Source organism: Leptosomus discolor, chromosome 22 (assembly GCF_034619465.1).
Source record: "Leptosomus discolor isolate bLepDis1 chromosome 22, bLepDis1.hap2, whole genome shotgun sequence".
Classification (NCBI taxonomy): domain Eukaryota; kingdom Metazoa; phylum Chordata; class Aves; order Leptosomiformes; family Leptosomidae; genus Leptosomus; species Leptosomus discolor.
This window is the reverse complement of record NC_141412.1, coordinates 2,131,297-2,145,998: the sequence shown is the minus strand read 5'-3', so window position 1 is coordinate 2,145,998 and position 14,702 is coordinate 2,131,297. Positions and strand designations below refer to the sequence as shown.

The window sequence follows — 14,702 nt, the reverse complement described above, 5'->3', positions numbered from 1 at the left end:
TGTGTCTAGATCTGTGAGGTAGAAGATAGGCTCTGAGCATTACTATTTGCTGACTGTACTGGGAGGGGATACAGTTCTGATTGTCTGTGGTCCTTCAGATGAGAAAGAGGGGAAAAATGCTGAGATGGACTACATGGAGTGCATGACCCTTGTTGTTAGCAGAAGAGTACAAGCTGTTGGTTTATAGGCCTTGATGAGCGGCTTAGAATTTAAATATAGTGAGTACTGTTCCCGCAGTACTGCTGCTGGCAGATTGGAGCCTGTACTGCTGCTTTCAGTCATGTTGCAAGTTGTCTTGTGAGCTCATGACTGTTGAAATGATAGCAATATTGGTAAAAGTATTACATGAGCAAAGGTATCAACCTGGTTATGTAATTAAATGGTGTCATGTGGTCATGGGACAGAATACAGGCATGAGATTGAGGGACACACTCCAGAGCTCTGGTCATAGTTCTGACATTGACTAGTTCTAGGATTTCAAATGATTCACACAAACCTTTGGCTTCATGTTCTCCATGAGTGATATGGAGGTAGCAGTCACTGTGACTTATTTTGGCTATTGCTAATTTTTTGGCTATTGCTAATTTTTTGGCTACTAAAGCAAGTAAAAACCAGCCTTCACGCCTCCAGCACTTACGATTTCTTTTTTCTTAGGCTGCCTCTGATATTTGGAAGCCCTATTGCTATTATTTTAATGGGCTTTTGAGTATCTCAGTTGATTAAATTGTTTTGAGAAATCCTGGTCTGAAAGGACAGCTGATCTTTGTAGTGAACTTGAGACCAACGTGTTTGAGCCAGTGTGTAGGCTGAGGGAAATGCCTGGTGTGATATTATTAAAACTGACTAGTTAACATTTGCAAGGTGCTACAAACAGTTTATGGTACAGGACGGTATTGCTAAAGAAATGCTGTTCTCTGGTTTTTAGTATTAAAAAAAAAAAAAAACCAACCCAAACACAAATTCCATGTGCTAGTTGAAGTGATTGCTAGTACAGTGGTAGTCTTCAGTAACTGCTGTACTTTTCCAGTGAGCATTCAGTAATGATCACCTACTGTCGTGTAACCTATTGGATTGTTGGCTGGAAGTAGCCATAGAGGGAAGGCTCAGGTCTGTTCAAAGTTTTTAAACTTGTCATATGTACGTGGCAGACAGTTTGCTGCTCTGTATAAAACAAGCAGAGCCAAGTATCAGTGTTGTAATGCAGTCCTTTTTGCATAGTCCTCGTTTACTGGCATGGTCCCATTTGGTTTAATCATTTTCATGCTTGTTGGTCAGATACAGCTCTGGTGGGATTTCATGTTAATGGCATTGTCCTTAACTTTATTTGCATTTTGCAGATATTGTTGATGGGAACTTGAAATCTATCATGAGGTTGATCCTGGCCTTAGCTGCTCATTTCAAACCAGGCTCTGGGAGAGCAATGAATCATAGCCCTGCTGGCACGGTGGGAAAGAGCTTGTCAGCATCATCTGCCAGTCACAGGCCTCGCTCAGCTGCTGCAGTGGCCCAGGGGGCAGTGGCTGCTCTGGCAGATGTTCGTCAAGATGTCTTGCAATCCGGCCGGGATGTTTTCCGGCACAGACAGAGGTAATGAGTTTTCCCTGGTTATGTGAGGTCAGGACATGTTAGCAGATGGACACAGTTTCTTTTAAAATAGATGTTTCTCTATCCTGACAATTCCTGGTATAAAGTAGCTCTCCTGTTGTGCAGACAGAGACAAATGGCTGCTGTCTCATCGAAACCTAAATAGATAGTGGTCTAACAAAGGGGAGTACTGACCTAACCTGCCTGCTTCATGATGAAGACTGCAGGTATCCCAGGTTCTTTCAGGTTTTACAGCAAAATAACTGCTGTGTCTCTGTTACCTCACTGGAAAAGAAGAGTTCGTTATGGCTGAGCCAGAGGGAACTCTGCTGTGTCATTTTCCCCATTTCATGCTGAGCACATTGCCCTTTCTTGCTGCTGTCTACGTGGAGATGTTCTCATTTCAAGTGAAACAAAAGTAAGGTCTTAACTACAGGAGCAGTTACTGCCAGAACTGAGGCATTGAGTCTGTTGTACAAGTCCATTCTGTCTTCTACATTGCTGTTCACCCCAATGTTACGCTTACCACTATATAGGGAGATGCAGAGTGTTGTGTGCTGTTAATCAGCTGATGAAGCCTGCCATGTAAGCGGAGGAGTTCTGGTGATAATGAAGGGAGATGATCCATGTATAGAAAGAATGTGTAATTCTGAAAAGCACATTTAACACTTGCGAAAGGTACTCTGTGGATTATAATAATAATAATAGTGATGACATTTAAATGTGAGCCAGATGGTGGTCTATTGAGGGTTTAATTTACACAGCTGAAGGTCATTTTCCCACATTATATTGGCTCAAGGGAGTGCCCGTGAAGCAGTTTGGAAATGAGGTTGAAATGGTATATTGTTGAAAAATTAAATGTTAAAGGTTTCTCTTGCAAAGGCCTCAGGCCAGGAGGTCTTCAGAAAAGCCACTCCTTGTGCTGTTTGTAAATTCTGTTCTTTTCCTTGCCTCCCCAGAGCTTTTGTAGTTTTCTAGTCACAGAATTAGGGATGAGTTTAAAAGGGGAGGGCCTGTTTGCCTGTGTTTCCCTCACATCAAGAAGATGGGATGGAGTTCCCTGATAGGAGCATTTTCTTAATTGGCAGTTTTCTAGCTGTCCCCTCCTTCTTACCTTTCTTTCATTGGCTTTCCTACCCACCTTCCTGGAGATAAGAGGAATTTCTGCCATCAGGTGAGTCTTCCCTCATTCTATAATTATTATCTCCAGAAACAGCAGCATGGATGAGGAGATTGAAAACCCCTACTGGAGTGTCCGGGCACTAGTGCAGCAATATGAAGGGCAGCAGAACATGTCATTAGAGTCCCACTCTTCCAGGTAAGGAACTTTATTGTCAAGATGTGTCCCCTCATGGTCCTTTGTCTGACATTGCCTAATGTGCCCTTTCTTATCATTGTGATATGGTTAGCTCTGGTAGAAAAGAGGATTCCAAGCACAGAGCCTCCTGCCTGATCTGGGGAATGAAGCCTCAGGAACCAACATGAAGCAGTGGTTTACTGCCACTTCTCCCACAGATAAAATTGATCTCATTCATGATCACATAGATAAGAGCTAAGAACTTGTGAGTTACAATTGTCTAAATCTGGAGTGTCCCTCAATGAGACCAGGGGAATAGGATTTGGAAAGGCACAGCTAAAGATTGCACTGGGAACCTGAATGTACAGGTGGAGCCTTCTGAGGGAGTGTTGAGATGAGGGATGCTGAAATGGCATTTGGGGCCTGCCTCACAGAAAGGAAGGGGCAGAGTAGCTAGGGTGCAAGGGATGAATATTTCAGAGCTGATGGAAAAGATGTGGAGGAAAGGAACTTAAACCAACAAACCTCATGCCCTGCAGAAAGATGGAGATGAGGGGGCATGTGGATTTGAACAGAAGTTACAGGAACACACTAATCTTTAATCCAGATATATGGTCCCAGGAGGATCTGCAGCTGTGTTTTCATTGCCATCGTGCCCTCATCCATCACCTTTAACTGTCTCTAAATTTACAGTTATCTAATTTATGCTTCCATCCCCCTGACTTTCACCTTCAATCTGAAGTCCAGCATTTAATTATTTTACTGAAAAATCTCCTGCATACTGCTGTGAAGCCTGAAAGTCAGAGTTCAGTGTGGTTTCCAGTGGAGTTGACTTTCCCCTTTGAAGAAGGAATTGGGTCCCAAGAACTATGTGCTCTGTGCTATGAACAGCCTGCAGCCTTGGCTGGGGTTCTTGACTACACAAGTAAGGTCACGTTGGTGCAAGTGGAGACTTTCAAAGCAAATGGAACCTGTAGAAGACAGGATTTGTTAGAATGGCAGCATATAATAAATTTTTAATAGTAAGTGCCACAACTTGCAGCTGTGAACCTGGGCAGCATGTGCTGGTTACCACACATTACACTGGTGACTTACGAGCTCTTCTTACTACCCTTTCCTTTGGGGCAGAAGTAAAAACTCTTGCCCCAATTTACTTGGGCAGTGGAGGGGAGAGGGAAGACACATGGCTGTGTTGTTTGTTTTTGTGGATATAGGAGAGATAGTGTAGCTGAAGGGGCTTTTGAAGAAAAACCGTACTATGGTGGGGGAGCTGATCCAGTGTGGACAGCTTCATAGTAAAGGACAGCCTTTCCCTTTTTCCCCAGAGAACTAGCCTGAAGACTGAGAAACTAGCTTGAAGACAAAGGACTGTGTAACCGAACGTATCAGATCTCCCTCTGGGAATGATGCTTTGCTCCCTTTAATCTCTTCTGGGACAGACGAAGAGGGCAGAGCTGCATAGGCATAGCTGCAGCTTTCTTTGATTCACAGTTTCCTGTCCTCGGTATAAGCCCCAGCTCTGCTTTTTTGTTGTCTTGTCCTGCCTGGGCTGCTGCCTGAGAGTCCCTCAACTAGCTCCCCCCTCCCCTGATTTGTGCAGGAGCAAGGAGGTTTATTTTCCTAGGACAGATTGCCACTGACAGTTTCTCAGCAGGCAGGATGTCTCCACAGGATTTCTCAGGCCACTTTTGATGCTCCATTGTACAGAGAGGCCTCCGTGTACCTGAGAATAAAGGTTGCTTGGCCCAGCAGAGGAGAAGAAATAACAATAGTTTGTACTTATCTCCAGAATTTGCTGTGCTTTATTGTGAGGTCATGTTTAAATACAGACATGCACATTTGTAAGAGTGTGGCAACTCCATGTGAGCCAGTATTGAACTACCGCCTCCACATGATGTCAGTAGAGAGTGTACTTTTGAAGCTGTCATTCCAGGAGAGATGTAAAAATTCTGGTCTTGGCAACAGGATTTCATGGCTGATGTCACAGGACTTCGGTTTTGACTCTTGAACTGTGATCTCAGTAGGACAGCAAGTGAAACATGCTGCTCCCTCCACTCATTCTTCAGTTTAAGGTAGCTGTAGTATGTTATGTGTACTCTTCCACCCTATATTGGATTGTCAGACAACTGCTGTTTGCTCATATGTGGCTGTATTTTGGTGGTGTGTGAAAATTTCTCTGCACATCCTAAATCACTTTGTGTGTGTTTTCTGTTTTCCCCACGTCACGAGTTCTCTTACCATATGGTAATGGTGATATTATTGCTGATAGGATACAATATGGTGAGAATCTTTACGTAAGTGATCAGGGAGCTGCCCGAAGAAATTAGGAGCGGTATGACCTCCAGCTCCTGGGCATGTCTTCTGATACCAGGCTTCATGATGAAAACAAGATCCTTGTTTCTCTTTCCTTCCAGAGACAAATGTACTAGCTTAGTTATGAGAACTGTCTGGGAGAAAGAAGCTGCCTTTTTTTTTTTTATTGCTGAGGGATGTGGTTATTAACTGCAGCCACCCCCTCCATCTAATTGTGCTGCTGTCGTGTCTGTCCCAGGGCAGCATCCCCTGCCTAGCATCAGCTCGTTTCTGCATTAACTCTTCAATAAGAGCGCACACAGCCTGAATAAGAGAATTCCCAGAGACAAAAGCTCTAATAAGCAAAGGCAATTGAAATGATTCATGGAAAATTTGCCAAAATCAGATGGATTCCCAGGCCACTGAGCCCCTCACCCATCCATCTCTCTTTCCCCTCCCCTTCCACCAGCCTTCCCTCCCCCACTCTGAGCCAGGCATCTCAGTGAAAAGGCTCTGCCTTGCACAGCCTGTGTGACAGCAGGAGGGAGAGGGAGCTGGAGATAGCAAGGAAGAGGAAGCCGTGCATAGGGCTGGGAAGTGCTGCATGCTGTCTTCGGAGACGGCATCCAAGCCTGGAAGAGCAGGGAACCTACTGCTTGCAGGACCACCTTCTCTTGGCTGTTCGTCGGCATCTGCAGCAGCTGCTTGGGGTCTAAAGAGGGCAGAATGGGATGAGAAACACCACTGGCAATCCAGATCGCAGTCCTTGTGATGAAAACAACTGGGTGTGCAGCTGACCAAAATGCAGCAGCAAGAGACAAATAACCTGCAAGGAAAACCAGCAAAAGCAAAACCCAGGCTGCAGAATTCCCTGACTCTGGAATCAAATACGTGTGGGGGCTGCTGATCTGCTATCCGACAGTTTCTTGCAAAGACCCTGAGGGGTTTTTTTTTTTTGCTTCTGCTGTGAATCTTTCAGCTGGTGTGAAGCGGTCTGGCTTGCAAATATTTCTGCAGTAGTTTGACAGGAGCTGGCATCTTCTGCACTGAATTCTGAGCATGTGAAGGGACAAGGCATGTCTGTAGCCAGAATACTGAGGCTCCCCGGGAAACGGATTCTGTGAGGCGAAAGGTTAAAGTGGGATCATGGGAGGGAAGCAGGTCAAATGGTGAGCGATTGTTGCCATTGTCATTTGAAACAGCAGGGATGGGGTGTTTATTAAAATTATGGGAATTCAGACTTGTCACTGGGGCTGTTGCCCTTAAAGCTTTGACTGTGCAGGCACTGGCAACTCTGGGACTCAGTGGAGAAAGGATATGGGTTAAGAAACCAACTGGTAAAAGGAATAAAGTGGAACAGTTTGCATCATAAATCTGTCTTAAATAGCTTTCATTTCCCAGCACTTATTTCTGCATGCTTTAATCATGAACTGTTATGTACTTTAAAGAACAAATTACATCAGTAGATATTTCTTTCTAATGGGTTTGGTGACTGATATAAAAAAAAGTATAAATGTTTCCAGCAGTAACTTGATGGCATAATGTATGAGGCAACCTGACCTGTGCTACTGCTTCATCTGAGTGCATCTCAATGGCTCATTCATTGTTTAGCATGGTTGGAGAGGTTGTCACTGATGCCACGTGAATCCACTGGCCTTTTAAAATAGGGAAACTGCCTGGAAAGGGGACTGTGGGCATAGGAATGTCTAAACAATTATCTGTAAAACTGTCTATGTTGCGAAGACCTGTAGCCACCACTGAATCCCACCCCCCTGCCCCAGCTGGGATCCTTTGTATTTGCATTTGTCCGTGGATCCAGTGCTGAGAGGAGCAGACTTTTGAAGAGGGGAATGTTATTTCCAGGCTCTGTATCCCCTTGGTTTTTTGTCCTGCTCATTCTTCTTTCCAGTTCCCTGCTCTTGCCCATCCATCAGTTTCACCACCTTCTCACCCAACAATTGCTAATATTGTTTTTCTAGGACAGCTCTCGTTCTTTCATCTTTTACATGGATGAGAACCAGCGATGCATTTCTCAGTGGCCTTATCAGGATGATGGCACATTCAGAGTAGCATCTGAGAATACACAGGGGGAGTATCGAGATCTGTTCCTAGAAGGAAGTCAAATCCCTCTCAGAGTTACTGGACATGTTAGATCAGCTGGGCTTTCTGTTTGTACCTGTGCTGCTTGAAAGTTTCATTTCCTCTGACCCTTATTATATAACGCAAACCCAATAGTACTTTCTGGGCTCCCAAACAATTATCTTGATTTTACGCTCTGCACCCATTCAGCGACGAACAGGAGCAGGGGGCTAGTTACAAATGTTGTATACAAATGTGCCTAATCGGAGACTGCTGTAGTGGAGTTAGTCTTCCTGAAGGTAAATCCTTGAGCAAAGCCAGGTGGCCCAGACCCCTTTAACAATTAGGCACACCCTGTTTAAGCAGGAAAGAACAGGTACTGTAGCTGTTAGAGATCCCCATTAGAAGATGGTTATTCTTTCACTTGGTGAGTTGTATTCCTCTTTTCCTTTAACATGGTGGCCGTCCGTTTAGTCTGGACCATTAAAACTAGACTGCTTGAAGGTCTGTAATATAAAATGAGAAGTAGGCCAGCACTGGCTGTGGGAGTGGACCAGACAGGAGCTGCTAACAAGTAATTTCCATCTCTATTGCATGGCTCTTCTGTTTCTGTGAGAGAGCTGTGCAATATGTAGCAGCAATGCTGGGAAGATGCGGAAGGCGAGCCTCTTATTTTTCTAAACCTGTTATATTATTTCCACTCTGTTTTCTTTTTGTTCTCTGTCCTTTGTTTCTGTGTTGGGGAGAATGAAAAATCAACTCCTGCTCACACTTGCAAGGATTAGTTCCTGCTACTTTAGAGGTACATTGAATGGGTCAGTGAGCTTCAGCCACCTTTTGATGTTGTCTGGGTGATGCATTTAGGAAGAATTTCTTTAAAAAGATTGCTTGAACCTCACAGTCAGCTGAGATGACTCCAGTGAAAATACGTGGGTACTTTCAAGAAGTTTCAGCTTAAGAACATGAGTGAGTGGTATCTGACCTTCAAAAATACTTTGCCTTTGGAATTTCAGGTTAGTGAAGTGGTGCTTCTGAAAGCTGGCGCAAGAGATGAAGCAAGTCGGGGTGGCTTTTTGTTCAGCTTGCAGTACAAACACAAGGCTCACAGTAAATCGTTTCTAAGCAGACCTTCACTGGAGTGTGGTTGTACCCCATAGTGTGAGGGTATGTGAATTCTGTGGTAGCAGTCTCAAACTTGCATTCTGTTAAGGAAAATGAAGACACACGTCGTGCTGCTTACCAGTTAGCCTGCTACAACACTGATGTAGTGGTGGAAGAAGTTACATGCCCGGTACATACGTGTACCCAGTTAACGGTTTCTCTAGTATGCAGATAATTCTTACTTTCAACGGGCCTGCCTGCATATTCTTTTTTATCTTAGATGATGATAATGTTGATCAGCACCAGAAGTAACTGTTTCTCCTTTCTTCTGCAGTCTTACATCACCCAGTCCTATCCATAGTGCGAAGAGTGAATCCACTGTAGCCCCTTCAGAGGAGAAGGAAAGACTTGTGGTCATACACACTGAAGAAACAGAAACTAGAACAGGTACCTTGCAGATTATGCTTTACAGCTCACACTTTCATTGGGATTTGTTTGTATCCCCAGTGACTGAATGAATGTAGAGAATGTAATGCTGAGTATCTGTTCACATAAAACTAAATCTCAGAGTTCTAACACCATAATAATGCCATAATATCGCATTGTTTGTGAGGCTTGCAAAATAATGCTTGGGACGTAAAAAGCTCTGGAAAAGTATTAAGGGTCATATATAATTTTCACTGTAGGGTGAATGCTTTCATCACAGCCCCATTAGGCCATGTTGAAAAACACATTTAAGATTCCCTTAAAGTGTTGATGGCAGGCAGTTATTGTGTGGTGCAGGTCTTTTCTGGGCTCCTCTCTCTGTCATGACCACATCTAGCTGCTCTCTTTTCCAGAAGAGACAGAATCTAATTTCCAGCCTGAGTGGCAAGCAGGGAACCCTGGGACATATTTGGAGAATTCATGGGAGGAGCAGCTTTTGGAACAACAGGACCATTTGGAAAAGGAAATGGAGGAAGCAAAGAAGATGATTTCAGGTTTGCAGGTAATAGATTTTCTTCTGAGCCAGTGTTCCCTTACACATGCATTTCTTTTCCGGACAGCTGTAGCTGGAAGACAGGTTATCTTGCAGCTGAGACACTGGCCTCGAGCTCAAGAGAGTTGAATAAGAGTCCTGGTCCAGTGAGGTCTCCTGGGGTGATTGTGCAAGAAGTCTGTTGTCTCGTGGGTCAACTCTGTTAAATAGAGACAGTGGCTCTTCCCTGTGTCTCACCCTGTGGGATGAGTCCCTTCAGGGAAGAGTTTGTCAGGAGGCAGGAAATATTTCTGATAGTGTGTATTGGGGTATATTTGCTGCAGCCAGTGGAGACCTCATCCAGCAACAGAATGCTACTAAGCACTCTGACATCTTCCTTTCTTGCACTGTTTAGGCTTTCTTGGCTCCTGCAGTTATGGTTTGGTGCTGGTCACCTGTTCCAGAATAGAGAATGCCAAAACTGTCCTTTCCAATGTTCCAGATGCACTTTAGAAGACAGCTGGATCCAGCCATAGTCTTGCTTGGGGCAGGGTATGCCTGTCCCCCTTCATTGTGTAGCATGCTTAACCAAGAGAGCCCAGGGAAGGAGGAAAGATGGCTGCAACTTCTCCAGCCCCAGTATATTTACCATGGTTTCAGAGAAAGGATTTTAACATCAGCCTGTGCAATTCAGACACAAACTTTTCTCTTTCTTAGCTCAGGCTTCTTCAAAACTCAGAGTTGACATGATTTGAGGCTCTTACTCAGTAGGGAGGGAGAGAGAAGGGTGTGGAGAGAGAGGAAGATTATATTGCTATGAAGACTGAAGATCAATGATACTCACTAATAGTAAGTGGACTGTGAGAGGGCAAAGGGGGCACTGAATGCAAGTAAGAACAGAACCACTGTAGAGAATCTAAAACAAAGCCTGTGTTTAGAAGGTGATTGTGTCTGTGATGTCTTTTTGTTGGACTCCAGATCCTAGCTGCGTTCATTGGCTTGGTCCCCTGTCAAGTGATGCTATGCTAACTCCTGTATGTACTGTCACTGTGCAAAGCACGTATGTTGTGCAAAATGGTAAAGATGCAGCAGTGTTTTCCCACGTGCTGGGGCTGGGACTCCTTTTTTTCACCAGGGCACTGGTGAAAGCCTGCAGGTTTTGTTAGAAGCCTGAGAGAATAGAGCAGTTTTTCTGTGATTTGTGATCAGATGTAATGCAGAGAGACAAGGAACGTCAGGAAATCAATCAAGATTCGCAAAGCTGATCAGGGGTCACACAGGCTTGCATCACTCTTTCATTGAGCTACGCTGAACTATAATATTTGGCACATTCTCTACACAACTATTTATTTGCGGGACCTTTTCCTTGCTGCCCTGTTCCAGTCCCTCCCTGACCAAATGACCCTCAGCCCAATGTGTTTGACTCTGCGTGGGGAGTAGAGCCCCTGATCCATATGGTAAAGACCCTGAACTCTCTCAGGAGTATTCCTTTCTGTTTGTGCTGGGAACCATACTGGCTTTGAATTGTAAATATTTATGTGCTAGTAAACAAAGCAGAGATTGTGTGAGAAGCATGGGCAGCCGGGCGGAGGGTAGGGTGGGGTGTGAGCGGGAGGGCACTTTCCCTGTGGACAATGGGCAGGAAACAAAAGACTCAGGGCGAGGGGGGGAAATGCTTGGTTCACTGGTAAAATCCGGTTGCGTTGTATGCCCACTGGGAGAGGCAGCACTGAAGGGACTGGCACATCCTGTTCCTCCAACTGGCCTCATGTTTGAGGAGTGAGGACAAGCAGCTGGCATTGCAGCCCTCTCATCCCCTGGGAGTAGGAAGAGGCAGCTGATGCTGCTAGCCAAGAAATTGGATTTGATTAATTGATTTTCCCCTTCTTGCTCGATTCTTAAGAGCCTCCAGTTCGTGACAGTTTGAAGTATCAGGGACCTGATGTATGTGTACCCCATAAGGCACTAAAACCATGGCACCTTTTTATGTTCCTGTGTGATTCCTGCTTGAGTGTCCTGCTGGGAAGACTTTGGGATGCATTCAGAAAACAGTTTTCCAAAGAGCTTTTGCGTTAACTGAATACAGATTGCTATTTGTCAGCAGTTGTAGCTTTTTGGTGGAAGATTCTGTCAGCAGGCAGAACCTGACCTGTCAGCCTTAAAGTCTTTTGAGGCTGAACTGGAGTATTACTGCAAGTGGGATATTTTGGGTTTAGCCGTGGAATTCAAATAGAAATAAACTAGAAAGCTAACTGAAAGAAAGAGGCATGACTCTTTCCAATGTGTCCAGTTGTGTGCAATATCCTGGCACATACCAAGTGCCCTGAGTCCTGGAAGTTAGAGACAGAAAGGTCAATGTGGAAACCATCAGCTAGAGAAAACCAATATGGTATTACCCTGCTGGAGATCTGGCCTGGTCCTGCTAGTCACACTTACTACAGTGCACGCTTTTCCCTCTTTCAGGCTGGATTTGGTATATTGTGGGAGTTCTGCATCTTTCTGCAGACATCTGGGCTACCTTGGAGCTGCTGAAGGAGTTAATATTGTGCTTCTAGTAGCCTTCCTCAAGCACAGGGCATAGCTTAAGATTTTCACTGTCTGTGTGGATGGGAGCTCTTCCCTCACTTGGACAGCAGTTCTGAACGTGTCTTGGTTTAGTCTAGTGTAGAACAGAATTAGGCTTCCCTGAACATCCTGTTTCTGAAGTCTTTTGTAGATGTGTGGTTAGGAGAATGGCTTCTTTCAGCAGGGGACACTTTAGTCTCATTCCAGAAGAGAAACCTTGCAACGTAAACCTGCTTCAGTCTCTGCTTTAGGCTTCAAATCTGTTACTATAGTGAAGGCTACCCTACCTTTGGACTGAAGCCTGGGACAGACTTCACTCCCTGAAAATCTGAGTTCTTGTCCTTGTTTGGTGTCTTTCTGTGGAGAAGAGTATTGGCTGACAGCTATTTCTGGGAGAGCTTTTTCAGGGGATAAATTTTCTTATTCATTACTGAAAAATTCTACTTATTTTTGAGGGGAATAAGTCAGCAGAAGTGGAAAATGAAACTATTTAGACACTGTTGATATGAATGACTGTTAGCCAGAGCTGCTGCTAGCCTATTTTCCTTTGAAAACCCTGAAGAGGAGGTTATTTTTTTTCCCTTCATCTTTCCAGGCTTTGTTGCTCAATGGGTCTTTACCTGAGGATGAGCAGGAAGGGTCCTTTGAACTCTGTGAACGTGGAGCCTGTCCTGAAGAGCAGCTGGTGAGCACATTGCTGTACCTACATTTCTCTGATCAAGCTGCTCTTTGCATTGTTCTGTCATAGGCAGGCGTCTTGCGCAATAATAACCATGGTATTTTATATTCAGATAATTATCCGAAGTCGCCTGGACCAGAGTGTTGAAGAAAATCAAGACCTAAAGGTTAGAGGGGGGCAGATGAAGGGGAAAGAGAGGTTTTGAGTCAAGAGATCTTTGCAGACTCTGTCCTACTTGATTTTGGGGGTGGGAGGTTGGACTACACAATGGATGACATGGGGGATATGTTGTGTTAGGGCTCCAACTCTGTTCCCATATTCTGCTGTGTGGGATCTCCATCCCTCCAGGAGTGTAGATATTTGCTTCCTTGAGAGCATAATTCATTGACCTGGAAAGCACTGTAAGTAAGCTGGGAAGTGTTCATTGTATCCGTATTAGCAGCTGTTAAAGGTTTGTAGGATAGCACCAGAAAAATATATGCTGCCTCCCCACTTTATCTCAAGCCCATGCTGGTAAAGTCAGTTGCCGGTAAAACAAATCTCTAAGTGTTCCTGTAAGTTAAATGAGCCCTGAAATAGATTTTTCCTGGATGCTTTTGAAGCTGGAGAGCTCCAGGTTGTACAAGCTTCTCAGAGCTTTATCCAGGACAGCTGTGAAGTTTCTAGCCATGCCTGAACATAAACGAGCTTTCAAGTAGGAAATAAATGCAGCTAAGAAGAACCTGCCCTGTCAAGCCTGCTTTAGTTCAGCTTTCTGCTGATGATGGCTCTGGGACCGGTTCTGATGCTGGGAGAGAAGTATTTGATGTTGCCCTGAAGGACAGATTTGGGGGACTAGGCAATCTGTTTCTCTCACATCTTTAATAGCAGGGGCATAGGTTGCTGCTCAACTGTGTTGTCATGTTGGTAACTCATTAAAATGGCTCAGGGCCTGCCATGCTCTCTGATCTGTGGGAAAAGGTGGGATGTGCTTTCCTCTGAAGCAGGTGTCTGGGGACAGAGAACACTGACTGGTGGATTCTGAAGGCGTGACAAGATGCCATTAATCAAATTGCATTGCATTTACAGAAGGAGCTATTGAAATACAAACAAGAAGCTCGAAACCTACAGGGAATAAAGGTGAGGAAAGGGGCACTTCATCAAATATAAACAGTAAAGCTTTAGAGTCTGCTGCAGCCCATGAGTAGGGCCAGCAGCAACCATAGACCTCTGAGGAATCTCAGATTGTGGAGGGACTTGTATCAGGGTGCTTGGAGGTAGGGGATCCTATGGTCTGTTTCTGGCTCTGGGGAGAGACTGCAGTTAAGGCAGGCACAAGGAGTTAGGTCTCCTGGGTTCTGTTTCTGTCTGTAGGACTGTGGTCAAATATCCCCTCTTTCATCTGTTTCGCCTCAACAAAATGAGGCATAGGATGCCTCCTTGGTTCTCGTGGCTTTTTTTTTTTCCTTCTCCCTGCGTCTTGGGGTACACACAGTAGGTCTGGCCAAGTGAACTCATTCTTGACAGCAGAGGAGAAAGTGCGCGGGGATAACCTTGCCCTGTTCGGCTGCAGCATTTTTCACAACTTTGGCTCCTCTTTGCTGAGTTTGTCCCTCTGGAGTTCTGAACACTAATAATCTACTCCTGAGCAGGGGTATTTTTTGAGCTGCCTGTCAGGCTCCTGTGAAGGAAGCAAACAGCAGTAGCTGTCCGTGGTAGAGCGCTCGGCTTCTGGGTGACACTGAGTGAAAGGTGCAGAATTAGTCCTGACTTTGGCCTCTTCAGAGAGGATTTCATTGCACAACTAGGTCACACAGAGAGCTTAAGTTTCCTTGTGTCCTTGGCTGACGTTGGCCTCTTTCTGCCCTCTGGATACTGCAGATGCATGGCTGGAGTCACTAGCTCTAGGCCACTGAAAAGACCCTCCAAAGACACTGCTCTTTTCTTTAAGAGAAAATTGTCAGGACACATCTGGAGCAGGAAGTTCAGGTAGAAGCACTGAAATCTCTCTGTCCTGGATGGCTAGAATGTTGGCAGGGAAATCACTTTTGGGTAAGAGAAAGGTAGAAGGGTGGAGAGCCCCTTGGGCAGATGTCTATATAGCTCCTGCTCTCTTGGGCCCTTGGCGATACTTCAGCCGTGGGAATGGCCCTGCTGTTATGGCCACT

The 14,702-nt window shown here is 45.0% G+C and overlaps 1 protein-coding gene across 2 annotated transcripts in view; it reads left to right on the top strand.

Moving 5' to 3' along the window:
* DIXDC1 (DIX domain containing 1) overlaps positions 1–14,702 on the top strand; it is a 35,602-nt gene that overhangs the window by 14,615 nt on the left and 6,285 nt on the right. Inside the window, exons 4-10 of one of the 2 annotated variants that reach the window (XM_009957667.1) lie at positions 1,338–1,587; positions 2,795–2,902; positions 8,688–8,800; positions 9,193–9,341; positions 12,472–12,561; positions 12,668–12,721; positions 13,624–13,674. In XM_009957667.1, coding sequence (XP_009955969.1) covers positions 1,338–1,587; positions 2,795–2,902; positions 8,688–8,800; positions 9,193–9,341; positions 12,472–12,561; positions 12,668–12,721; positions 13,624–13,674 — 815 coding nt within the window. Of the gene's footprint in view, positions 1–1,337; positions 1,588–2,794; positions 2,903–6,319; positions 6,343–8,687; positions 8,801–9,192; positions 9,342–12,471; positions 12,562–12,667; positions 12,722–13,623; positions 13,675–14,702 lie in introns of those variants that run through there. The other variant, XM_009957668.1, reaches the window with a different exon arrangement.